Here is a 26,972-nt window from a genome sequence, read left to right on the forward strand (position 1 = left end):
ACTTGGACCATAGTTTACATTGTTGTTCACACTCTCCCCCAGTCCATCCAGTGTAACCCATTTATTTTTAAAGTAACTACTGATAATGCAGAACTTTATAAAGTTTGTATCCAGGTAGTGATATAACAGCTGGATATATCACTATATATATGTTTGTTTGTTTCTCTTCTTCAGATTTTAGCCTGCCTTTCTAATAATCAGCCTGTGATTAGAGACTTCAAAATGAGTGGGGAGGTCATCAGAGGGGTTGCATTTACGCATGCTTCAGCAGGATCCCAGAGACAGCCGAAGTAGATACAACCCCAGATAGTGATGCTCCTGAGGGCTACGAAGTCACACAGGTTCTACAGTGATGGCAAATGGCTCTGGAGTTCAGTGGGACCTACTTTGGAATTTGTGCTCTTGATTGTGATAGAGTTGAACTCAGATGTGACCTCTCTACACATGCCTCTTCTGTCACTTTTACTGAACCTGCGGTTGGCGCTGGGGTTTGGCGCTGGGGTTGCTCAGGCAACTTGAATCTCTGGACTATCCATGTGCCAGCTGTGCCCTGAGCCTTAGCAGAGTTGCAACACCTACTCTCGGGTTCATTGGACTTCTGTTTTTCTGAAGAGTTAGTGTAGGATTGCTGTTAATTCTTCTTGGAATGTTTCATAAAATTCCCCTGTGATACAGTCTGGTTCTGGGCTTTCCTTTGATGGGGAGATTTGATGACTGGGTCAATCTCTTACTAGTTGTTGGTTTGTTGAGATATTCTGTTTCTTCTTGAATCAGTGTAGGTATTTTGTGTGATTTTAGGAGTTTGTCCATTTCACTTAGCTTATATAATTTGTTGATGTATGGTTATATATAGTATCCTCTTATTGTTCTTTTTATTTCAGTGATTTCAGTGGTGTTGGTAATAATGTCCCCCTAAAATTTGTCAATTTTATTGATCTTTTCAGAGAACCAACTTTTGATTTTGTTTATTTGTTTGATTATCTCTATTGTTTTTTAATTCTCTGTTACTTCCTTCCTTCTGCTCATTTTAAGTTTAGTTTGTTCTTCCTGTTTTGAGATTAGGTCTCTGATTTGAAATCTTCTTTTTTAATGTAAGCTTTTTAGAGCTATAAATTTCCCTTTGGCACTATCTGTGCTGCATCCCATAAGTTTTAGTATGTTGTGTTTTCACTTTCATTCACCTCGAGATATTTCCTAATTTCCCTTGTGATTTCTTCTTTGTGCCATTGGTTGTTTAAGAGTACATTGTTTAATTTCCACATATTTGTCCGTTTTCCCTCTGCTTTTGATTTCTGTCTCCATTCCATTGCGGTAGAAGAAGATACCTTGCATGATTTCAGTACTTTTTAATTTATTGAGACTTGTTTTGTCACCTCCATTATGGTCTATCTTGGAGAATGATCCAAGTGCACTCAAGAAACTGTGTATTCTATAGTTGGATGACATGTTCCATATATGTCTGTTAGGTCTAATTGGCTGAGCCATATAGTTCAAACCTTGCACTTCCTTATTGAGCTTCTGTTTAAACCCATTATTGAAATCCATTATTGAAAGTGGGATATTAAAGTTTCCTACTATTACTGTAGAACCATCAATTTCTCCCTTCAAATCTGGCAGTGTTTGCTTCATATATTTTGGGGCTCTGCTGTTAGGTGCATATATATTTATAATTGTTATATCTTCTAGTAGAATTGACACCTTTACTGGTATATAATGACTATCTTTGTCCCTTGTAACTGTTTTTGACTTAAAGTCAAAAACATTTTGACTATTTTATCTGATACTAATGTAGCTACCTCGTTTCTCTTTTGGTTACTGCTTGCATGGTCTATTTTTTTCCATCCTTTCACTTTTAATCTACTTATGTCTTTGAATTTAAGGTGAGCCTCTTATAATATAAAAAACATATAGATGGATCATGTTTTTTGTCCATTCTGCCAATAGCTGCCCATTGACTAGACAGTTTAATCCATTTACATTTAAAGTCATACCAATAATACAGGACTTTCTTCTGCCATTTTACTATTCTTTATAAGTCTCATACATTTTTGTTCCCTCAATTCTTCCATTAATGCCTACATTCATCTGTTTGTGGGTTTTTCAGCATTGTATCATATTGAGTCCCTTCTCATTTCTATCTGGATATATTTTTCATCTGTTTTCATGGTAGTCACCATGGCTTTAAAATTTAACATCCTAAATATATAGCAATTGTATTTTAATTGATACCAACTTGAGTTTAATAGCATATACATACACTGTTCCTGTCTCCCTCTGTCCCCACACCTTATCTTGTACTTATTGCAAATTATATCTTTGCACATACAACCAAAACCATAGATTTATCATTCTTTTTTATGCATTTGCATTTTAGCACCTTCACTGGAGGTTTTATTTCGTTATGCCACTTTGAACCACTCTGTAGTGTCCTTTCATTTCAGTCTGAAGAAATCCCTTTAGCATTGCTTGTGGGACAGGTCTAATGGTGATGAACTCTCAGCTTTTGTTTATCTGGGACTGTCTTAATCTCTCCCTCATTTTTGAAAGAAAGTTTTGTCAGATAAAAATTCTTGACTGGCAATTGTTTTCTTTCAGTACCTTCAGTATTTCAACCCACTGCCTTCTTGGCTTCATGGTTTCAGATGATAAATTAGCACTTAATCTAATTGGGACTCCCTTGTCCATAACATGTTTCTTTTTTCTTGCAGCTTTCAGAATTCTCTCCTTGTCCTTTGCATTTGATAATTTGATCAATTTTTGACAGGCTCTATTCTTCTCTAATTTTATCCTGTTTTTTGTTCTCTGGGCTTCTTGGATGTGCATGCTCACATCTTTTGCTAAGTTTGGGAAGTTTTCTGTCATTATTTCTTTGACTATTCTGCACCTTTTTCACTTCCTTCTCCTTCTAGGACTCCCATAATGCATATATTGAAACACTTGGTGCTGTTCTAGAGGTCTCTTAAGCTATTTTTAACTTTTTATAATTCTTTTTCTTTCTGTTCCTCAGCCTGACTCATTTCAATTGTCTTGTATTTGAGTTCAATGATTCTTTCTTCTGCTAGCTCCAATCTTCTGTTGAAACCTTCCTGGGAATGTTTTCATTTCAGTTATTGTGTTCTTCAGCTCCAGTAGTTCTGTGTTATTCCTTTTTAAAAGTTCTGTTTATTGAGATTCTCATATTTTTCATTCATTGTCTTCCTCATATTCTTAGTTCTTTCTCTGTATTTTTCTAAATCTTACTAAGTATATTGAAGATCTGTTTTTAAAAGTCTTTGTCCAGTAGGCCTTCAGTCTGGTCTTCATTGACGTTTTTTGTTATTTCATCCTCTTCCTTTGGATGGGTCGTCATTTCCTGTTTCTTTGTTTCTCTTTTATTTTTCTGTTACACACTCTATATTTTAATATTTTAAAATGTTAACCCTGGGGTTTATTCCCTTAGATGTCTGCTTCTTGTGCTTGTAACCAGCTGGTGATAAGATAGAGATTTTCCTGGGTGTCAGCCCTCCTATAAGGAAGGTCTGCGGAAGGCCAATGCAAAGTGCAGGGTCCTCCCTCTCTTTTCTGGCCTGTGTGTTGTCCTGGGCCTTTCCTTGGTAGTGTTTAGGAGTTCCCCTGTTTACAAGAGTTTGTGTGTCCCCTCTCTTTCCCAAGATCCAGATTTTCTCCATCTCCTGGGTGTTCCACTGTGGACTTAAAGCAGGTAAGCCCAGGCCATCCGCCTCACTTGCTTCTTAATATTGCTTTGGCTGTGGTAAGGGAGGCATGCCAGAGAGGAGTTTCCCAAGTCCTTCCCAGCTGGAACAAGACCAAGGACCCATAAAAGGAGCACTGGCCACCTCTGGAAAGCATCTGAAGCAGGGACTAGAAAAGGTTTCAGATGCTTCTTCCACAGCTACCCAAAGCTGCGTATTCTGCACCTGCCCAGAAAATACAGCCCTCCCAGTATTCTGTGCTGCTCTGGGGAAGCATACCATCTTTAAATCTCTTTTGTCTAGGGCAGGTTGGAACAATGGCTGCCCTTACAGCTGCGCCTCCAGTGATCCAAAGTAGCTGACCAAAAGCCCTGATCAGCCCTGCCCCTCTAAGTCTTGGATTTTTATGTCCCTTTCTTTCTCCAGTACGCTATACCAGAGGCCAGATCCCACTGCTGCCTGCCACAAAGTTGAGGAGTAGGCAATGGTAACCCCCACATGGAGTGAGCAATATTCTAGTATTTATTAAACTTCTTCCTCCTCCTCCCTGGACGCTGTGGAGTATTCTGCTGGACTCCAGAGTTTAGAATTAGTTGATTCAGACAGTTCCTGCCTACTTCATAGCCATTCTGGTGGAGGGACTGATTCCTGGAGCTTCCTACTGTGCCATCTCTCTCAGAGAATAAACAATGGATTTCTCTAAGTGAGGAAGTGGTTTTGCTTCTTCCTCAAAATTCCTCACCAACGTGAGAAAGTTTAGCCTGTAACATCAGGCTGAACCATGCCTGTCTTTATCAGAATCCAGCCCATTTGAAGATGACAACGAGAGACTAGAGGCTGTAAATAATGGCACAGATATGCCACAGTCACCTTTTTATTTTGGGGTGTGGATTGGGATATTCGGACAACATTAAGTCTGCAGAGTGAGGCCCTGCTGTTACCACCTGGAAGGTATGAATCGCCTAGGCAAGGCTTCTGGGTGCTTTATTTATTTATTTGTCTTTATTTTTTTAATGTTACATTAAAAAATATGAGGTCCCCATATACCCCCACCCCCCTCACTCGACTCCTCCCCCCATAACAACAACCTCCTCCATCATCATGAGACATTCATTGCACTTGGTGAATACATCTCTGAACACCACTGCACCTCATGATCAGTGGTCCACACCATAGCCCACACTTTCCCACAGTCCACCCAGTGGGCCATGGGAGGACATACAATGTCCGGTAACTGTCCCTGCAGCACCACCCAGGACAACTCCAACCCCCAAAAACGCCCCCACATCACATCTCTTCCTCCCACACCCTACCCCCAGCAGCCATCATGGCCACTTTCTCCACACCAATGCAACATTTTCTTCGATTACTAATCACAATAGTTCATGTATAGAATATCAGTAAGTCTGCTCTAATCCATACTCTATTCCTCCATCCTGTGGACCTTAGAATGGTTGTGTCCACTCCATATCTATGTCAAGAGGGGGCTTATATTCCACATGGATGCTGGATGCAATTCTCCTGCCTTCAGTTGTAGGCACTCTCTGGGTGCTTTAGAGCTTATGACTGCCCTGCCTGTCCTAAGGCATCGAACACATGCAGCCCAGAGCTCCTGTGGCCCAGCCCTGTTGGAACTCCGCTGGTTCTGGTCAGGCACAGATATTTCAGAGAGGGTGTTTGACCAACAGGGCACATCAGCTGCATATAATGTTTTTCCTTTAGATGTGCCTTAAGGACCATTGTTGTTTTTTATATATAGCTTTGATTGTTTTTGTTTTTTTCTTCAAACACTTTATTCTGAAATAATTTCAAACTTGCAGGACAGTTGCAAAAATCAAACAAACCCCATACAGAGAACTGCAACATACCCCCAGGTCCCAGGTACCCATATCCACCAATTTTAACAGTTTGCAAAAAAGACCTGCCAAGGAGAAGGTAGGCAGACTGGAGAGAATCAGGATGCAGAGTTGTGGATGCCAGGAAGGGGGAGCAGTGCTCCCAGCAGGGGCCGAGTGAACAGTGTTAGTCGTTGAGAGGAGGTGGGCAACGAGGATGAAGGCTGAGAAACGGTCATGGGGTTTGCAAATTGCACATTGTGGGTTGCCCTTTCCAGGGACAGCATGTGCTGTGGGTCAGAAGCCAGACCAGGGGCTGGACAGAAGGCAGTCACGTACAGGGATAGAGTCATGGCATGCTGGTTTTTTCCTGATGGAGAAGAAAGGAGTATGTTTTTGGTTGGGAGGGAGAGCCAACAGAGGAGGAGATTGGTGATGAAGGCAAGGGGAGCTGCTTGCGCCAAGTCCTGAAATAAACCAGGGGTTGGGCGTGGCGGACAGTGGGGACATTTTTTTTCCCTGACAGATGGTGCTAGAGGAGAAGAGGGAAGAAGACAGTTTTGAAGTGCAGAGAGGAAGTGGCGGCCCTGGATTTTCAGTAAAATAGGGGCTGAGCATTTGGGGGGTGGATGGATGGGCAGGCTGTTGAAGAACAGAGGAAGTTTGAAGCAGCTGCTGTGGGGAATGTAGGAGGGGGTACCCGGAGATAAAGATACCCAGTCCCCTCAAGAACAAACCGTTCCCTTAACCCCACACACACACACTTTAGATTTTATTTACACTCTCCCTCGGGTAGCTTAGACGCTTAAACTGCTCAGAAGTCTCCCGGCCGCTTCCCCGTCGTGGGCTTGGCCTCCCTGAGGGCCTGCGGGGCAGGGGACCCTCCCCGGACCCTGCTGCAGCCTTAGTAGACCCCGGTCTGGCCAGGGTCCCTGAGGGGAGGCGGCATGAGGTGCTGGAGAGCGAGAGGACCCTGAGGTGGGTGGCTGTGGCTCCTGGTTCTTGGGGTCCCGGGCACCCACTCCTATTTCAGCCATCCCCCTGCCCCAGTCTAGTTTGAGCAGGTGTCTGTTCCTAGCCACCTGTGGCAGTCAGCCGAAGGGGCGCTGAGGCCAAGTACCAGACGCCTGCTGGCTTCTGTAAAGGGTATTTATCTGGGGTAGGAGCTTACTGATACCAGGCCATAAAGTGTAAGTTACTTCCCTCCCCAAAGTCTATTTGGCGCATGATAGCTGCCAGCGTCTGCCAGGGCTCAGGCTGCTGCTTCCTCTCTTGGCTCCATGGCCCCAGCATCTTCCACTCTCAGCTCTCAGCTGGGAGGAGTATCATCTCTCCTCTCGGGCTCCATTGCTCTCCTGGCTCAGCTGCTGTGCTCTCTCCACAAGGCCAGCTGGAGACCACCAGGGGAAGCCTCTATGTCTCTCTTGGGGCCTCTGCCGTGTCTAAGGAGCCATCTCTATCCCTCTGTGTTCTTCTCCTGTGTGTTCACCTCCTCTGGGTTCCAGCATCAAAACTCCCCACTCTGTCCTTTGCCGTGCCTTTTATCTGTGGGTCCCCACCCACCAAGGGGCGGGGTCTCAACGTCCTGCTGCTGTAGCCCAATCAAAGCCCTAATCATAACTTAATCAAGGAAAAGTGAGGCCTCCGACAGAGCAGTTTGCAAACGTAATCCAGTATCTAACCACCACTCCACCTGAGGAGGCTTGACAATGCCGTCAGCCTTCCCGGGCCCCGGGCCCTATCTGGGGCTGTGGGTGGGCGGGCATGCCGGCCTGTGCCTGCTGCCTAGGCCCTCGGAAGCTGTGCCGCCTCCTTGCCCCGCGCTTCCTGTCTGCAGAGCCCCTGCCCTGTCTCTTCCAGGGTGGAACACTCACTCCTGCATGGGGCAGGTTGACCGACGAGCTACAGCAGCATCGTGTGGACTGATGAAGAGTGGGGCACTTTAAAAGAAAATAAAGGAAAAAATTGAAAAAAAAATTAAGGGAAAATTAAATAAATAAAATAACGACAACAAAAGAGCGGGGCACAGGGCCTCAGAGGCCGCCGTCCTGGAGAAAAACCAGCAGAAGGGGTAACTGTGGTCAGGTAGGTGGGGGAGTAGAGGGGAGCGAAAAGCGGCCACTTTGACGCTCCATCTCAGGGACGTGTGCACAAGGGAACAAACGAGGACAGAGGCCGCTCACGGCAGGGCTCTCGGCCAGTGGGGAAGGGGGGCTGGAACTCGAGGCAGAGCAAGGAGACGACAAGACGCAAAGTCATGAGCATTCCATAAGGCCAGAGAGAGGAGCAGGGTGAGAACAGAGAGAGCGTGGCAGCAGGTGCCTGCATGGGGGTTCTTTCAGGGGTGAAGAGCAGGGCGCTGGCATTCTGGAATAGGATGGACTGTGTGTCCAGCTAGTGTCCTCGAGGTGACTGGAGGTGGACAGGCCCATCGTGGCCTTGGGTCCTTGTCCCACCAGCTCTGTTCTGGACATGTCTTCCATGTGGTGGAGAACCAGTCACCCACAGGTCTCGTCCTGGTTTTGAGGACGAGGCAGGAACGCTGTGACTCTGTTCCACTCACGGAGCCATGACAACCTTGCCGACAGCGGCCCGTGCTGGCCCCCGTGCTTAGAGCCCTGTGGCCTCGCCTGCAGGAGAATTGGACTGGTTGGTGTTCCACTTCCCTTGAGTTCTAACACTTCCCTTACTCTAGAATGCTTCTAGATAGGCTTACCCCCTCCTCTCCCCCAAATCTCCCATCCAGGGTCACAAGGACCCGGAGCGGGTAAAGATCACCGCCTCGGGCACTTATACCAGGACAGCAGGGGCAGGAGCCATCGCTGACCACCAGCCCAGGTGGGTGGGACGGCCTGCCCAGATGTCACGGGGATCCATCGCTTGGGAGGAATTGCTGCGTGCTAGTCTGGAGGAGTTGTGTAACTCGTTTCCATGGATCTTTGTCTTGATGATGTTTTACTGGGTTTGTGCAGAACTACTCAGCACCATTTCATCTCATCACTGTCCCTAAGCATCAGGGAAAGCAAGTCTGGGTTTTATCATCAAAGCAGTGTGGGAGGCAAAGTAAGAACACAGAGGAGGTAGCTGTCTATCCAGGCCAGCAGCTGAGCGTCCTCCAGAAGGAGCCTGATTTCAAGTCTCATCGTGAAATCTGCAGCTTAATCTGTCCCTGGCAGGACACAGCCCCCCGCGGTAGACGAGGCAGGGGTGCCAAATGGCCACCTCTGCCGGGAGGACGGGGGCTGTTACTGCCGGTTCTTGTTTGCGAATCTTACTCCATTTCAGTTTGGTCTGTGAAGTTCAGTCAGATTTTACCAGGAAGATTAAGAACATGTTTGTAGCAGTATCAGGGTATCTATTGTATTGCTTGTGTCAAGAGAGTGTCATCTACTCATTCTGTTTACGTGGATTTTCTTTCCCACAAATGTTGCCTCTGCCCATGGACAGATTCTGTGCAGTGAAAAGGCTGCTCACAATTACAACTTGGAAGGCTTTTTGTTAAGAAACCAAATAACATCCTGTGTCAGAACAACTGCGACAATGGGCTATTATTTCTCTCCTCATAATAGCATGTTGTCACATCTCTGTGTCCAGCCCGAGTGGGGGGTGATGTGGAAAGCAGGGGGTGGGGAATGCAGTACTGAGACCTTTGAGGGCGCTTCCTGGCCTCCGTTGGTGCACCTGCTCCGCGGGAAGGTAACACAGGTGAATCTCGCTCGGCAGGTGCCCGGCCGCAGCCGCGCGTGCACTTCCAGAGGAGAGCCCTGAGGCTGCCCGCGAACACCAGCTACAGTGACCTGACCGCCTTCCTCACGGCCGCCAGCAGCGCCGCCGAGGTGGGCAGCTTTCCTTACCTGCGAGGACTGGATGGAAACGGGACAGGTGTGTGCCTCTCTTCCCTTCCGAGCCATGGCTTGTTTTTTTGTTTTTTTGTTTTTTCTTTTTCATTTAAAAAGATTATTCAAGTATATCATTCATATATGAACATACAAATATAATGTCTAAATGTAGTAAAAGTTGAGAACTTACAAAACAAACATGCACTGACCTGCTCCCGACAGGTTGCATGGCGGCGAAACCTTTGTTACAAGCTGTTAAGAGCTTCCTCAAAATATTGCTACTATATATCTCCCATATCTTGCATTTGGTGTTTTTCCCCTGACCCACCCCATTTTTAACACCCTGCTATGGCTTTTCTTAATCGTCGTGGCTGGAAGCATTGGTCCGAAATGGGAGAACCGACCGGCGTCACAGAAGGGACCCCTGCGAGATCGCATCTGTAGAACGGTGTCACTTCCTACCCGGCATTGCAGGGAATCTTAGTGCGTTTCAGTGAACGGTTTTCCTGAGCCTTTCTGCAGTTCCTGCGAGTGTGGTGAGAGGTTTCCAGGTGACTCTGAAGACTAAATATGTTCAATTCAGAGGAGGTCTCACCATTGCAATTGTAGTTTAAAACAGTGCCAGGTCAGAGCTGTGCGTTTCCTGCCCTCGGCCTCGGATGTGCCAGGCAGGGGCGCGTGTCCCAACTGGGAGGGGAGAGGTGGCCCTGGGGCTCAGTCCAGGTTCTGTGATTGGGAGATGAGCCCGCTGCCCCTCGGCCCCACCCGGCGGGAGGCTGAGGAGGGGTGAGCGGAGCCGCCGCCTAGGGCCAGGGGCTGCTCCCACCTCCGGCATTTCCCCTGGCTCGCTTTGTGTCTTAGCTCTGCAACGAGCCACAGACTTTGTGAACTCACTTAGAGTCCTCTTCTGGGGGGTCTCTAATTCCTTCCAGCTGTTAGCATCGAAGCCTGGCCTGACTCTTACAGTCAAAGGTCAGAGAAATTAAAAACCATCGGCCAGGGAAGCGGCTGTGGCTCCATCAGCTGGGCTCCCGTCCACCATATGGGAGGCCCTCGGTCCGCGTCCCAGGGCCGCCTTGTGAAGGCAGTTCGCCCCCATGCTGCAGAGAGAGCTTCCCCGCCCGCAGATGCCACAGAGAGCCGGCTCAGCGAGGTGACGCAACAAAAACGGGGAGACAAGCAAGAACACAGAGGAGCGCACAGGGAATGGACACAGAGCAGACAGCACGCAAAAAAGCCACAAGGGGGGGAAATTTTTAAAAAGTTAATTAAAAAAAAGTTAATAAACAACCATCAGCCAGAAACTCCATTCCTTCTCCGATAAAGACCGCAGGCTCGTGCCTTTGAGCTGCTTTCACGTCGGACAGTGGGGCCACTGGGCACAGGGCCAAAATGCCCTGCCATCCACAGTCCTGAGTTGTTTCTTAAGAAACTTTAGAGTAGATGCAGCACAAAACTGAAAACCAAGGGCCACGTGGGTTAAGGCCGCCTAAAAGAATCAGGTGTGGTGTTTCCCAAGCACACTTTTATTTAATTTCACTTAATTTTCCAGTGCTTTCCATAAACAGATTTTTCTGAAAGGATTTTCTAACCCAAAACATCTGATCCATGTTGTAGACTGTTAATAATTTTATGAGGGATTAAGGAGGCCTGATGATTTGTTGTTCACTTTTCTTCCCTCTAGGGCACCTGTTTGCACAAGTGTTCCTCCTCCTTTTGATTTTTTTGTAGGCTGATGATGCAATTAACATGTAAGTAATTTGCCATCCTACAGATGCAGAGCAGTCATCTTCAGGAAGTATTATCAAAAGATACAGCTGAATTTTTACTTTGGAAGTACAGGCTGGGGAGAAAAGAATTGTTTATCGTTAAGTCCAGCCTGAGACAGCCAAAAAACCGCCCTCCTGTTTCCCACGAAATGGAGTGCAACGAGAAAACCCCAAACTTGGAGCGACTTCCTGGGTCCCTGCAGCTGGTTTACTCCTCCAGGCCTCACCTCCAATAGCAGTTGAATAAATTATGAAATCTGCACAGATTCAGGAAGAAGAGCAGAAGGAACAGGGGACTGTTGATTTTAGAGGTGATTGTTTTGTTTTAAAATGCTTCAGTTATTTCAGAGGGAAGAGAAAAAGTCTTTGGAAGTTGACTCACAAATTCTGTTCCACTGAAGTAACTGATGGGTGACCTGGAAAGAATCGGCCCTTCTCCAGTCCTGGGGGGACCCTCGCTCTGGGGGTCTCGTTCCCATATTGACCCATGCGGTAGTCAGCTAAGGTCTGTCTCCAGGTGCCCTTGGTTCATAGCGTCTCTTCATCCCTCAGCCATTTGTGTCCTGTTTTAGCAAAGGCATCTAAGAGATTGCAGCTTAGAGCGAGAACCTGGACTGAACCTCCTTGAGGGCGACTGCTCCTGACGGGCTCAGCAGGGTGAACGAGGCCCCAGGGCCAACGGAACATGCTCCCGGGGTTTTCCTTGGACTGTCCCAAAGGGAGTCGTGTCTGGGTTAGAGCGGAGGCCCTGGGGTTGTACAGGGAGAAACAGATACGTGGAGCATCGCCTGGCTCCTTCTGTCCGTGGGCTCTGCTCTGTCCTGCTGTTCAGGCACACCCGAGCCAATAGCGCCATGCCTTCATAGCATAATCTCCCTCCTCTCTGCTTTCTAGAGGGCACAGCTTGGCCTGTGACATTCCCACAGGGTTATTTATGTTTAAAAGAAGCTTTAGATCACATAAATGTTACATCAAAAATATAGGGGATTCCCATATACACCTCCCACACTTTCCCATGTTAACATCGTCTTTGATTAGTGTGGTACATTTGTTACAATTGATGAACACATACTGAAGCATTGCCACTAACCATGGTCAGTAGTTTACATTGTGGTTAATACTTTGCACTGCACAATTTTATAGATTATGATAAAATGTATAATGGTCTGTATCCATCATTGCAATATCATGCAGGACAATTTCAGTGTCCTAAAGATGCCCCATGTTACACTTGTTCTACCCTCTCCCTGCCTCAGGAACCTCTGGTGGCCACTGCCTTTATATCAGTGATAGATGTTCTTCCATTAGTAGGATAATAATGTCTACTTTAGTCCATAGTTGCATTCCCCCTTATGTTTGTTCATTCCTCAATCTTGAGTGGTGGTGCCCACTCTGTTTGATTGAGAGGGGCTTTAGATCCCCTGGGGCAGAGGGATGGAACTGTCTTGCTTGCAGTTCTGGATATTCTTTATCTTGTGGGATGGGCATTGTCCATCATTGTCCTTTTGTTAGTTGTGCTGGGTGAGTCCAGTTGTAAAATATATATAACAAAAATCATTTTAACCATTTTAAGTGGACAATTCTTTGACATTAAGTACATTGACAGTACTGTATAACTTTCACCACTATTTATTTCTAGATGATCCTCCCAAACCAAAATTCATATTCATTTAGTAACAACTCCCCATTCCCTCCTGCCCCTGGTCACCACTGTTCTGCCTTCTATCTCGGAGAACTTGCTTATTCTAAGTGTGTCCTATAAGAGAAATCATGAAGTATTTGTCCATTTGTGTCTGGCTTATTTCATTCAATATAATGTCTTCAAAGTTCATCCATGTTGTAGCATGTATCAGAATTTCATGTAGCATGTTTCAGAATATCCATTGTATGGATATGCCCCATTTTTTTAATCCATTCTTCTGTTGATGGACACTTGGGACTCTTCTACCTTTTGCCTATTGTGAATAAAGCTACAATGTATACAAGTATACAAATATCTGTAGGAGATCCTGCTTTCAGTTCTTTTAGGTATATATCTAGAAGTTGGGTTGCCCAGTCAACCCCACTTAACTTTCCGAGGTAGCACCAAGCTGTTTTCCCCAGTGGCTGTACCATTTTACCTTCCCGCCAACAACGCACAAGCATTCCTATTTCTCTACATCCTTGCCAACACTTGTTATTTTGAGTTAAGTAGCCATCCCAGTGGGTCTGAGGTGGTATCTCATTGTAGTTTTAATTTGCATTTCTCTAAAGGCCAGTGATGTTGAGCCTGCTTTTGTATACTTATTGTTTTTGTATACTTATTGGTAATTTGATTATCTTTTCAGAGTATCTATTCAAATCCTTGGCCCATTTTTTAATTGGGTGGCTGGTCATTTTGTTGTTGAATTTTAGGGGTTCTTTATGCACTCTAGATGTTATACCTTTATCAGATATATGCTTTCCAAGTATTTTCTCCCATTCTGTAGGTTGTCTTTTCACTTTCTTGCAAATGTCCTTCAATGCACAAACGTTTTTCATTTTGGTGAAATCCATTTTATCTATTTTTTTCTTTTGTTGCTTATACTTTTGGTATAAAATCTAAAAATCCATTGCCTATTATATAGTCCTGAAGACATTTCCCTATGTTTTTGTGTAAGGGTTTCACAATCTTAGCTATTATATTTGTCTTTTTTTTTAATATGGTGAACCTACAGGGTGTTTAAAAAATTGGTTTTGTACCACACTAATGAAAGATGTCAATGGGGAAGAGTGTGGGTTAGCGGGGAAGGTATATGGGAATCCCCTACATTTTCGATGTAACATTTATGTAATCTAAACCTTCTTTAAAAATAATAATTTTGGGGGAAGTTGATGTGGCTCAAGCAGGTGGGTGCCCACATACCACATGGGAGGTCCCAGGTTCAGTTCCTGATACCTCCTAAAGAAGATGAGCAAGACAGCTGACACAATGGGCTGGCGCAGAGAGCTGATACAACAAGATGACACAACGAGGAGATACAGTGAGAGAACAACAAGCAGGGAGTGCATGTGGCTCAAGTGAATGAGTGCCTGCCTCCCACATGCGAGGTCCTAGGTTCAGTTTCTTGGTGCCTCTTAAAAAAAAAAAAAGGAGACGAGCAGAGACACAGAGCACGTAATGAACAGACACCAGACAGGAAGCAGAGGCAACGGGGCGGGGTGGGGGGGAGGAGAAAGAAATAAAATCTTTAAAAAATAAAAGTAATTTTTAAAGAGTTAAATTTTTAAAAAAAAGATTGGTTTTACTAGCTACTAGCAACTCCAGGAAGACAGAGGAAAGATATCAAATTGACAAATACAGAACATTTTCTTGAAATCCAGAAAAGTTGGTATAGAATGCAAAGCCAAACAGAATTCTAGACGTGATCTGAGCCAAACTTTTTGTGTTACAAGTACAGAATTGGGGGCCCAGAGAGGAAGTGTGTTACTGTGACATCCACTGAGTTGGGCACAGAACCAGGATACACCTGCTGCTCATCTCGCGGGCCTGAGGGTGTCCCCCTCCACCTGCCACTTGGGCCTGAGACCTGTCTTTGTTCAGGTGTAAAAGGAGCCAGGTAACATCACGATGGAGCAGGACCAAGGACCTGGCCTGACATGGAGTCTCGTTACAAAGACTGGACAGAGAATGCTTTAGCTCTTCAAAGGACAAAAGAATCCTTCCAGAATGAAGGAATGGGCAGGTGGAAGGAGAGTCATTTGGAGTGGGAGCGTTGAAGAGGAAAGAGACCTCAGGAAACCAAAGATAGTTACCTGCTGTGGCTTTAGCCAGCTGGAGAACTTCTGAAGAACATAAAACCACATGACCCTAATGCATGTGCTTTAAATTAATGTGCTCTTTCCTGAATGTTTATAGCTGAGTGTGCTTTTTCTATGGACTCTAGTCCAGCCTCCTTACGTTGTATTTTTTCAGATGAGCTAAACACACTGCAGAGGAGCAAAGTGACTTGCAAAGGTGGAGAGAACGGGGGTGCCACTTCTAGGAATCGGATGGCATAATTAAAGGGGGAGAGGAGTCAGGTGAAGAGGCGGGAGTGATTTTCTACCGTCTGCTGTGCATTCAGATATTCTCCCTTGGGGACTGATGGACGATACAGCACTACCTCATTATAAACCTTATCTAAGTAGTTATCCAAGGGGGACTGAGTAAGCGACTTACTTTCTCTGTCATTTTAAATTACATCTCACTGCATGGTGCTGTGTGGATGTGGCATAGCCTGAACTGGTTGAGAGTGGACATGGTACACAGAGTACATATGGCAGAGTGTGGACAAGGCACAGCGTGGGCATGGTTAGGGTGGATGTGGTGCACAGAGGATGTGGTACAGCATGGATGTGGTACAGAGTGAACATGGCATAGAGTGGACATGATGTGGTGTCGACATGACAGTGGATGATGTGTGGATGTGGCACAGTGTGGGTGTGACACGGGGACATGATGTGCAGATGTGGCACAGTGTGGGTGTAACATGGGGGACATGATGTGTGGATGTGGTATAGTGTGGACACGGCACAGTGAGGTGGACGTGACACAGAGTGGACATGATGTGTGGATGTGGCACAGTGTGGACATGACACGGGACAGGATGTGTGGGTGTGGCAAAGTGTGGACACGGCACAGTGAAGGTGGACGTGACACAATGGACGATGTGCTGTGGACATGACAGTGTGGACATGACATGGTGTGGGCATGGCACAGTGAGGGCACAACATAGAGTGGGCATGGCATGCAAGTGCAGCAGTGGACATGGCACAGTGTGGACATGGTCCAGAGGGGACATGATGTGGAGTGGGCATGGCACCAAGTGGACACGGTCCCATGGACGTGGACATGGTATGAACACACCATGGTGTAGACAGTGGATGTGGTACAGTGTGGTCATGGTACAGTGTGAATATGACACACTGACGACTTTGGGGACAGTTGCCAAATTCATGTCACAGTACAGAAGGTATTTTGTGGACTGGAATTTAGTTTCCTGTATCCTAAAGTGAAATGGCCAGACTAAAAGATTTCTGACCTTGAATCTATGTTTCCCACATGGACTTTTGATGGACTTGCCATTCCCATGCCTTTCCCTTCATTGAAAACCAGACACAGGAATAAGCATGCAAGGTAGTGCTGTCATTTGCTGTGTGGAAATTAGCTATTTTTAAAACTCAAAAATTCACTAGATTAACTTAAAACATTGAATTCAGTCCTAATCACAGGTAAGTATGTAAGTAACTAAATAAGAATTCCAATAGGTTATGTTTGGACTTAGCTTAAAGGGATTTTTATCATTGTGTTTTCTTTATTGTGTTCAAGGAAAATTTAAAAGAAGGACAGAATACATTTCGAAATGAAATCTCACATGGATTGCTGAAGTGTATAAACATCAAGCTCATAAGAATTCCCTAACCTATCTGTAAAATAGGCAATCGTTAAATCATTGGTTTGGATAAAAGACATCTCATGTAGACTAATTGGTATATTAAATTCCTTTTAAAAAGATCAAAGTAACAGTGGCAACTAAATCAACTCATAAATACTTCAAGCCCAAGTTTTCAACAGTATCCTTTTAGCAGAAGTCAGTTAATATTTTGAAGCTGTCCTTGAAGAAATTTACCCATTAAAAAAAGAGAAAGCAGTCTCTAGTTTAAAACATTTCATTTCATTATGGCCCTCCACCAAGTAATTTTTTTTTAATTGTATTTTTTTGAAGATACATAGATCACAAAAAATGTTACATTAAAACATATAAGAGGTTCCCATATACCCCACACCCTCACCCCACCCCACTCCTCCCACACTAACAGCCTCTCATCATCGTAGCACCGTCATTGCATTTGGTGAATACTTTTTGGAGCACTGCTGCACCGCATGGATAATAGTTTATCCTGTAGTTCACACTCTCCCCCAGTCCATTCAGTGGGTTATGGCAGGACATATAATCTCCAGCATCTGACCCTGCAATATCATTTAGGACAACTCCAAATCCCAAAAATGCCCTCACATCATATCTCTTCTTCCCTCTCCCTGCCTCAGCAGCTACCATGGCCACTTCACATCAACGCTACAATTTCTTCCATTACTAGTCACAATAGTTCTGTAGTAGAATACCAGTAAGTCCACTTTAATCCATACTCTATTCCTGCATCCTGTGGACCCTGGGATGGGGATGCCCACTCCACCTCTAGATCAAGACGGGGCTTAGATCCCACATGGCTGAGGGATGCAATTCTCCTGCTTGCAGCTGTAGACTCTCGGCTCCCTGGTGTGGTGGTTGACCATCTTCACCTCCCTTTAGCTGACCTGGGTAAGTCCAACAAACCGGAGAGTAGGAGCTGCAACTCCGCTGAGGCTCAGGGCCCAGCTGGCACATGGACGGTCCAGAGATTCAACTCCCCTGAGCATACACCCGCCCCAGCACCAACCACAGGATCAGTCAGAGTGACAGAACATCTGCCACGTAATTAACAGGGAATTTATCCCAGGCACCTCCACTTACACCTTCCTCTGCCTTGGAGGCCAGCAGAGCCGGGGGCTGGACTCACGGCCTGTGCTGGGCTTCCAGCCCGCTAGCCACTGCTCTACCCTCCGGGCCAGGTTTCTGGATGTGCTGACAGGGACGGCCCCTGCCCCCAAGGCTGGGGGTGCCCTGAGGAGCCGCGCCGTGGGGATCACGGGCCTCGCCCCTGGGCCGCCGTGCCCGTGGCTGAGGCACCTCTTCCTTGCAGGAAACAGCACCCACTATGACCTGACCCCAGCCGCCGCCCTCAGCGTGCACCTGCTCGGCAGCGACGGGTCGCCGGTGCTGGTGGACGGGCCCATCTACGTCACCGTGCCGCTGGCCGCCCCGCGCAGCCTGCGAGAGCATGCCTACGTCGCGGCCTGGCGGTTCGACCAGAAGCTGGGTAAGCGGGAGCCCGGGCCGTGGGAGCCCAGGCGGGTCCAGCCCGCGAGGCCTCGGCGCGGCGGCCTCCAGGGGCCACGCCGACCCTCACCCCACGCTGTCCGGGCGTATGTTTGGAGTTTGTGGGGTTTTTGCCCATTTAATGCTAAATTGCTTGGAAAGCATCTTTAAAGGTGATTAGGGGCTAAAGCGCTCCCTGATGACCGCCATCCTGTCCTTCAGAAGGCTTGCGAGCTCTCTTGGGCACCGGGTTCTCCATGTCTGTGTTCCGGAAAAGGACAAGCACTTGTCCATCTTGTACAGGAGAAGCCAATAAACGTTCCCCCGCATGCCGCCGCCTGGAGATAACCGCAGCCGGTGTGCGGAATCCCGCCCCTCACTCTTTTCATTATGCACATGCTCTTAGTTATCTCCTACCTCAGCACGAATTATCCTGAAATGCAGCATCTTAAAAAATGAGCATTTCTTGTGTGACCTCCCCGAGGGCCAGGGGTTCAGGGATGCAGGCTCAGCTCAGGATGGTTCTGGCGGTGGGTCTCTCAGGGCTCCCCGGAGCTGGCCAGCAGCTTGCTTCTGAACCCACCCACCTGCCTGGTGGCCGGAGGCCCAGGCCCCCTTCCTAGGGCAGCTCCCAGCCCAGTGACCCAATAGAAACAGCCTTTTCTAGCCGACAGGTGGCCCACACCTCTCCTGCCCTAGGCTGTTGATCTCAGAGGCCCCCTGTGCAGCGGGGAGGGGAATAAACAGCACAGTGAGAATCAAGAGGGCGCTTGGGGGCTGACTTACAGGCCACCAGCCATAGCAGGTGCTTAGCAGAGATGGGATCTTGTACTATGGACCGTTCCATAATTTGCAGTTAAAATCATCACTGCATCGTGCTCATTTTTCCCTATCATGTACTATTATTATGCAGTAGCAATTCTCATAAGCGCGTAGTCTTCCATTATAAGGCTATATCGTAATTTGGTTAATCACCTACAATTAGAAAAACAGTTTTACTATGCTAACCAATGCTGTGATCTATATATTTATAGCTAAATCTTTATACCCATCTGTGATTATTTCCTTACGATAAAATTTTGGAAAAAGTACAATTGCTGGGTCAAAATAATATGCAAAATGTAAAAGCTTTTAATACATATTTCCAGATTGCCCCCTCAGGATGTCTTACCAGTTTCCTCTCGCAGCAGCAGTATGTGGGGTGTGCCTGTACTTAGGCTTTTCATAGCGTGTTTGTTCCCAGTCCCATGAAAGTTGAGCTTGAAAATTGCTGGGTTCGAAAAACCCTATTTGGAGTTTAAAACGGTTAGACCGTGCGTAAAGGTTATCAGGAGATTTTTGATATGTCATGTCTATTTGCAAAGATACCTGACACCTTGAGCCAGTCAAATCCTAGTTCTAGGAAATTACATTTGAAACAAATGCCGCTGGTTCGTGTTGTGTGTGTTTTGTGTTTTCACTCTAAGAAGGCTTGCAGCCGGCAGCCTCATCTGGGGACTCGTCCGTACCAGCCCGTGTTGCTCCGCGGGTGGGAAGCCCGTCGGCCCCGCTGCGCTGGGTGGTGATGCGTGTCCTGTGCGGCTCCGTAACCTCTGGCAGCCTTGTGGGGGGACGTGGATCCTCTGGGCCTCCCACTGAAAGCGGCATGAGGGCACGGGATTCTCAAGGCAGGAGCAGAAATGGACCAGGAGGCCTAGAGAGAGGCAGAGGGCTCGGGGAAGAGCCGGCATCGGGAATCCTGAAGCCCGGGTCTGCCTGGCCCGCTCCTTGTCACCCTCTGGTGTCCCACATCGGGCAAAGCACTTCACCTGTGTGCCCACCGGCAAGACACAGGCTCAGGCTTGTCCTCCGGCATGCCCGGCCTCTCTGCCTCACCGCCCCCCGGTGTCCCCAGATGGGCACAGGTCTGTACCCTGGAGGGGCATCATAGAGCAGGGACTCTGCACAGAATCCCAGCTCCACCACCACTGCTGTGTGGCCTGGGCCCAGTGACTTGCCCTCTCTGTGCCAGTTTCCTCCATGGTGAAATGGGGATGATCATAGCACCTACTCTTGTTTTGAGGTGCAAATGAGTTAATATCTGTAAGAAGCTTAGAACAGCACCTGGTGCATAGCAAGTACTCAATGTTAAGGGGTAAGCAAAGTATCCTAATTTCCAAAGGGCTGCGGATGCAAAGCCTCGGAAACGGGTTGGCTTTTACAGTGGGAATTTTATTAGGGTAAACGCTTGCCATTCCAAAGCTATAAAATGTCCAAATCGAGGCACCATCAGAGGTGTTCTCTCACCAAAGTCAGCTGCTATTGATACTGGCGTCCTGCCGTGCGGCGACCAGGCAGGCTGGCAGGCTCCCGGCCTCTCTGCTTTCTCCTGAGCTCAGCCCTGGGCAGCCAGGAGTCCCTTCCCTCTCATGGCCAGATCAAGCTCGGCGTCCTTTCTCTGTCTCTGTTTATATCAGACCCCTCGAGAGGGCAGAGACCCAGCCCGGCTCCCGCCTCACCGACGTCCACTCAGAAGGCTCTCACGCCCACAGGAGTGGATCAGTGCAAAAACCTCATCTTTTTCTTTTTGGGATTCATACGAGACCCTCACGCTGTCCCACACAGGGTCTCCCCTGTCAGAAGAAGGCTTTCCCCGACCAGGCCCCTAACACCATTTTCCGAGGTTCCCCTCCGCCCAGGTTTCTCCACATGCTGCCCCCGCTTCTCCGTCCACCGCCGCCTCTCGTTCCTGGCGAGGCCAGCGCCCTCCTCCAGGCCTCGGGCTCGGTGAGCCTGCAGCAGCCGGCGCCTTCCTTGCCCGCTCGGGTCTGTGCTGGCCTTGCCTTCCTCCACACGCTATCGCTGCGACGCCCACACCCCCGCAGCCGCCTGTGGCACCTGCTTCCGACGGTCCCACAGGAGACTTGAGGTCACAGGCCCGCCTCGGAGACCGGCCCGCTCCCACCCTCTGACCTCGAGAGCCGCTCGCTTCTGTGCTAGTCCCCCGGGGACTGAGTGGGGACCTCGGTTCCCCGCTTCACCCACGCTTCACCTCCGCCTCGCACCGGCCGAGTGGGCCCCATCATACAGCCGTGCTCAAAGCGCGCCGGGGCGTCTCACACATCCCCTCTGCCTTCCCCTAGATCGCCTCCGCTGCCGCGCGGACCGCTGCCTCTTTCCTGGCAGCCCCAGCGGCTGTCCGACTGCTCCCACCTCCCCTGACCCCACTGCTGCTGGGGGGTGAGGAGTCGCTGCGTACCACGCCTGAGAGCCGAGAGCTGCCCTCATGAAAAGCCCTGACTCCCTCAGCCGGGCACACGGGCCCTGCCCTCTTGCCCCAACTTTCTCCTGTCTCATTTCCAGCCACCCTCTTCCCCTCACCCTCCATTCCGACCACCCCCAGCTCCACTGTTCCCTGGACATGCTGAGGACCCCTCGTGCCTTGTCGAGCACTGCCCCATCCCCAGCCAGTACTCTAGGTCGTCCTAACACATTGCTTGTGCTGCAGTGGTCCTAGAAGTGCACAAGGTCACACACTTGGCTGCCACTTAATTGCTCTCTGGGTCCTCCTGGAGGTTCGTTTATCTTTGAGTCCTTGTGCTCAGGATCAGCTTCTCACCCATGCAAGGTGCACGCTGACATGTCTGTGGAATGAATCTTGGGAGGATAATTCAGATGCTTTTAAACATGTCAGAACAGCTTAGGATATAGTGATGCAACATTTGCCCTTAAAACTCCTCTATACACAGAATTGACTTTTATGGATGCATCTATATACACGTGAAATAATAGGATGATGCCTACGGCTCTTGTTTAGAGATAGAACAGTTGTAATGGATTTTCTCCCTTCTGGAGCATCCATCTCTGCTGATATTCTTCTTCTCCTTCCTGCCTCTTCTTCTTTGAATGGAGATATCTGAATATGGGCGAACAGGGCTAGAGGTATAGGGTTATGTCCCTAACATGACTGCACTTTCTCCAGGGATTCATATGTTCCCTGTATATACCATGACAGCGAGGTACAGGTCTATAGCAGGGGATCCTTTTTCACAGTCTGTTTTTTATACAGTTCACAGACAGCAACAAGGAATTTATTTAAAAAAAAAAAAGTACTTTGATTCATGTGGAAGGTTGAAAAACAACTCCCGGGAAGTGGACTTGGCCCAGTGGTTAGGGCATCCACCTACCACATGGGAGGTCTGTGGTTCAAACCCTGGGCCTCCTTGACCCGTGTGGAGCTGGCCCATGCACAGTGCTGATGCACGCAGAGTGCTGTGCCACGCAGGGGTGTCCCCCACATAGGGGAGCCCCACGCGCAAGGAGTGCGCCCCGTAAGGAGAGCCGCCCAGCACGAAAGAAAGTGCAGCCTGCCCAGGAATGGCGCTGCACACACGGAGAGCTGACACAACAAGATGACGCAACAAAAAGAAACACAGATTCCCGTGCTGCTGACAACAGAAGCAGACAAAGAACACACAGCAAATAGACACAGAGAACAGACAACTGGGGCGGGGGAGGGGAGAGAAATCTTAAAAAAAAAAGAAAAACAACTCCCCCGAATACATCCACATCCTATTGCCAGGGCCTGTGGCTATGTTACCATACATGGTGTAGGAGATTGAATTATGTGCCCCCTCAAAAGAGTGTTCTTAATCTTAACCTGTGTTCTTGTGGGTGTGAACCTGTTTATAAGTAGGACCTTTGGAAGACACTAGTCTTGGTTAAGATGTGGCCCAGCTGAGTCAGGGTGGATCTTCCTCCATATTACTGAAGCCTCATAAAGAGAAGAAACTGGAAGCAAGAAGTCAGAGAGGAAGCATGGGAAGAAGCTAGAAGTCAGTGGAAACCGGAAGAGCAGATGCCAGGGGGGAGAGGCGGCCCCATTCACTCAGGACTGGAGGCAGAGATGCGAGCCAGGGAGCCCCAAGGAGTGTTCAAGCCAGCACCGTAAGGCTTCAGACTTGGGGAGAAAGTGTGGCCTCCCTGAGCCAAAAAATGCTATTGTTAAGTCAACCCATTGTGTGGTATTGGTTATAGCCGCTGGTCAAATTAAGACACATGGAGAAAGGGACCTGGTGGGTGTGATTAAATTAAGGATCTTGAGATGGGGAAATTATTCTGGATCCCAGTGGGTCCCATGTAATCCTTCCTAGAGGGAAGCAGGAGGGTCAGAGTCAGAGAAGGATGTGGCTGGGGAAGCAGAGATTGGAGTGATTGCCCTTTGAAGACGGAGGAGGAGAACATGAGCCAGGAAAATGGGTAGCCTCTAGAAGCTGGAAATGGGTGAGGAAAGTTTCTCCCCTAGATTATCCAGAAGGAACCAGCTCTACCAACACCTTGACTCTAGCCCAGTGTTTTACTTTGCTAAAGGCTGCCAATGTATACCAGAAATAGATTGGCTTTTATCATGGGAATTTATTAGGGTAGGCACTTATAGTTCCAAGGCTGTCAAAGTTTCCAAATCAAAGCATCATCAGAGATGCTTTCTCACCAAATGTCAGCTGCTGGCAGATCTTGGACTCCAGCCACATGGCAAGATAACATGGCGGCCAGACTCCACCTTCTCCTCCAGGCTTACTTTCTCCCCAAGCTCAGCTGCGGGTGATCCTGAAGTACTGCCTCACGTGCAGGGTAAAAGAGCAGCTCTCTTTGTCTGTGTTCCATTTATATAAGACTGCAGTAAAAGGATCAGGACCCACCCTGAGTCCCACAATCTAATCAAACAACAACCTTAACTGAAGCTATCTAATCAAAAGTGATCTAATCTAAAGGTCCCTTGACTGACTCTAACCAAACCATCCCACATACAATAGGTTTGCACGCACAGGAATGAGCATCCACAAATTTTCTGGGTCCACAAAAGATTCAAACCAGCATGCCCAGTGAGACTGATTTCATGCTTCTGACCTCTAGAACTGTAAGAGAATAAATTTGTGTTATTTTAAGCCACTAAGTTGGCAGTAATTTGTTTTAGCAGCAATAGGAAACTAATACAATATACAAATAGGTGAAAACAAAAACATGTGCATTGTTAAGAAGCCTCTAAAATATAAATTATCTGATTCTTTATTTCCTCTCTGGAAATAATCCCTACATTGAGCCTTTTTCATTGGGAACCTTCATTGAGTAGTTGGTATATTTCCATTTAAATGTGGATTTTTTTTTGTTGTTAATTTAGCATCTACTGAGAAATATTTAGCTGCCAAATTCTTGGCTTTAACAGATTGTGTGTGTGCAAAAAAAACACCAACATTTGGATAGTCATTCAAAAATAATCAGATGAATTAAAATCTGTTTTCTGAAAACTTTGTATTTAAGATTGGATGGACATTTCAAAGAAACCGTATGTTCTTCAACTCACTAAACTCTATAGAAGGCTACATATTTCCTAAGTGTTTTTACTACTATGCTTAATCTATAATATTATCTAAGTAGAAATTAAAATATTTTAGTTAAATCAAACATTCCAAAAATAATATCAGATCAGGAAAAAAAGACAAGATGTCTTAGCTCATAAATATTTTATTAATTAGCTGTTTTGTATGATTAATTCAAATATGATAATCACTTTAAACCAGTTTTATACTTTATCCACTTTTGAGGTAAATCAACCTAGTTTCCAATTCCAAATTACTTAATAGCCAGAAATTGCAATTTGTGAATCCATTAAGAACATCTAAATCAGGGTCGACAAACTATGGCCTGCAAGTTAAGAATGTTTTTACATTTCTAAATGGTTGAAAAATAATATTTTGTAACACATAAAAAGTATATGAAATTCAAATTTAATCATCCATAAACAGACTTCTATTAGACCACAATCATGTCTGCTTACTTATGTATTTTCAGTGGCTACTTTTGCACCACAATAGCAGAGCTGAGTATTCAGGACCACAAACCAAAAAATATTTATTATATGGCCTTTTTTTTTTCCAGAAAATTTGTGGACCCTGAATGCCTTCAAAGGTAAAGCTCAAAGACATACCTCTTTGAAAGAACCACACAGGTTTGCTGGAGAAGAGGCTTGGCTGTGCTTAACACTTTATTTTGGTTTGATCTGTGTGAAAGGGAGGGCTTCCCCATGAAAATGCGTGATACCAGCCCAGCACTAGACTGCGTGCCTGGCTTGGCAATTGCTAGGTGGTCCTGGGCACTTTGCTTAATTTCCATGAGTCTCAGCTTCCTCCTCTGTAGTAGGAACCTATCCCAATCCCAATCAGAATTATTACAAGAATCAAAGTAAGAATGTACCACACTACTGCAGGATGTTGTAAATGTGGGAAAATGTGGGAGGTATGGGGAGCAGGGCATAGGGGAATCCCCTATGTTTTTTATTTAACATTTATGTAACCTAAGTATCTTTTTAAGAAAATAAAGTAAAAAAGAATCAAACTGAAATAACACCTATGTCCTGGTTTGTCTTTTGTGGACCCCAGAAAATTACTTTCTTAAGCTAATCCATTCCTGTGCCTATAAATGCAGTGTAGATGGGCCCTGTTGATTAGATTCAGTTAAGGGACCTTAGTTAGATCACTTGATCATTTTGATTGGACTATATCAGGGAGGAGTGATTCAGGCTGGATCACCACCCTCCTACTAGAGACTGATATAAATGGAGACAGAAAGAAGACACACAGAAAAGGGAGCTCTGCCATTTTGACCTGGCCATGTGAGAGAGAGGACTCAAGGATGGCTAGCAGCCAAAGGTGAGGCAGAAAGCCCCCAAGAGAGTGGGCCCACGGGACAGCCCAAAACTGAAGAGAGGAGTCCACAGCTGAGCTCCTGGAGATGGTGAGCCTTAAGGAGAAGGCAGGGATCTTGACAAATATCAGCTGCCATCTTGCCTCACCACATGGCAGAATTCCAAGATCCCCAGTAGCTAACTTTGGTGAGAAAGCATCTCTGATGGTGCCTTGATTTGGACATTGTCTAAACCTTAGAACTGTAAGATTTTCCCCTAATACAATTCCCATTATATGGGAAGCTGATGTGGGTCAAGCAATTGGGCTCCCACCTACCACATGGGAGGTCCATGGATAGGTTCCCAGTGCCTCCTAAAGAAGACAGTGAGCTGGCACGATGGACGGGCACGGTGAACTGACACAGCAAGATGACGCAACAAGAGACACAAGAAGAAAAACATGAGTAACCCAGCAAAGCAGGGAGTGGAGGTATCTCAAGCAATTAGACACCTCCCTCCTATTTCGGAGGCACCAGGTTCGGTTCCTGGTGTCTCCTAAAGAAACAAGGAAGATAAACAGATTACAGCAAGTGCAAACCACAAGGGGTGGGGAGAAATAAATAAATCTTTTTTTAAAAAATTCCCACTATAAAAGCCAACCTATTTCTGGTATTTTTATTGGCAGTCCTGTGGCAAACTAAGACAGCCTGCAATCATTGTTGGGAAGACATCCTTCCCCGAAATTGCCAGCTGGACTTGGTAATATCAGGAGGCCTTGATGAGCTCTGTGTGGTTTTCATGCGACATGTCCCCAAAGTATGCGCTGATGTTCCCATTTAGCGAAAGTCAAAACCGAAGATAGCCCTTTGAGGATCACTTTTGTATTTTCTGTAAAACCACTTTTGAGGTTATTTTCCATTATGGAGTTTTATGCTCCATATAAAGAGCCTGACATTATGTTCCTTTTAGATTATAGTGCTAGGAAGGAAAAAAAAAAAAACATTGTGTCCCGAAGAAGTAGGTTTCCTTGTATCAGAAATGGCCATCAGGCCACCGCGTTTTCCCTCTAGGCCTTTGATCCTGGGGAGCACATTAATGTGCTCCGTTTCCTGGTCAGTCCCAGGTCCTGTGTTCACCCGGAATGCTCTGTCCAATGCAGAATCCATAGAGCTGTATGGGCCTTTTGAGGGGGCATTTGAAATGTGGCTGGTCCTAATCATAATGTGCCATTAAGTATAAAATACTCACCAGCTTTCAAAG

At 46.8% G+C, this 26,972-nt stretch overlaps 1 protein-coding gene across 3 annotated transcripts in view; it reads left to right on the plus strand.

The window, feature by feature from the left end:
• The window catches only part of FAM171A1 (family with sequence similarity 171 member A1), a 154,029-nt gene that overhangs the window by 94,688 nt on the left and 32,369 nt on the right, over positions 1–26,972 (plus strand). For all 3 annotated transcript variants that reach the window (XM_071210053.1, XM_058282367.2, XM_071210054.1), the window contains 2 exons: positions 9,251–9,409; positions 17,877–18,053. In XM_071210053.1, the coding sequence (XP_071066154.1) occupies positions 9,251–9,409; positions 17,877–18,053 (336 nt within the window). The remainder of the gene's footprint in view (positions 1–9,250; positions 9,410–17,876; positions 18,054–26,972) is intronic.

The sequence above is a fragment of the Dasypus novemcinctus genome, chromosome 20 (genome assembly GCF_030445035.2).
Source record: "Dasypus novemcinctus isolate mDasNov1 chromosome 20, mDasNov1.1.hap2, whole genome shotgun sequence".
Taxonomy (NCBI): domain Eukaryota; kingdom Metazoa; phylum Chordata; class Mammalia; order Cingulata; family Dasypodidae; genus Dasypus; species Dasypus novemcinctus.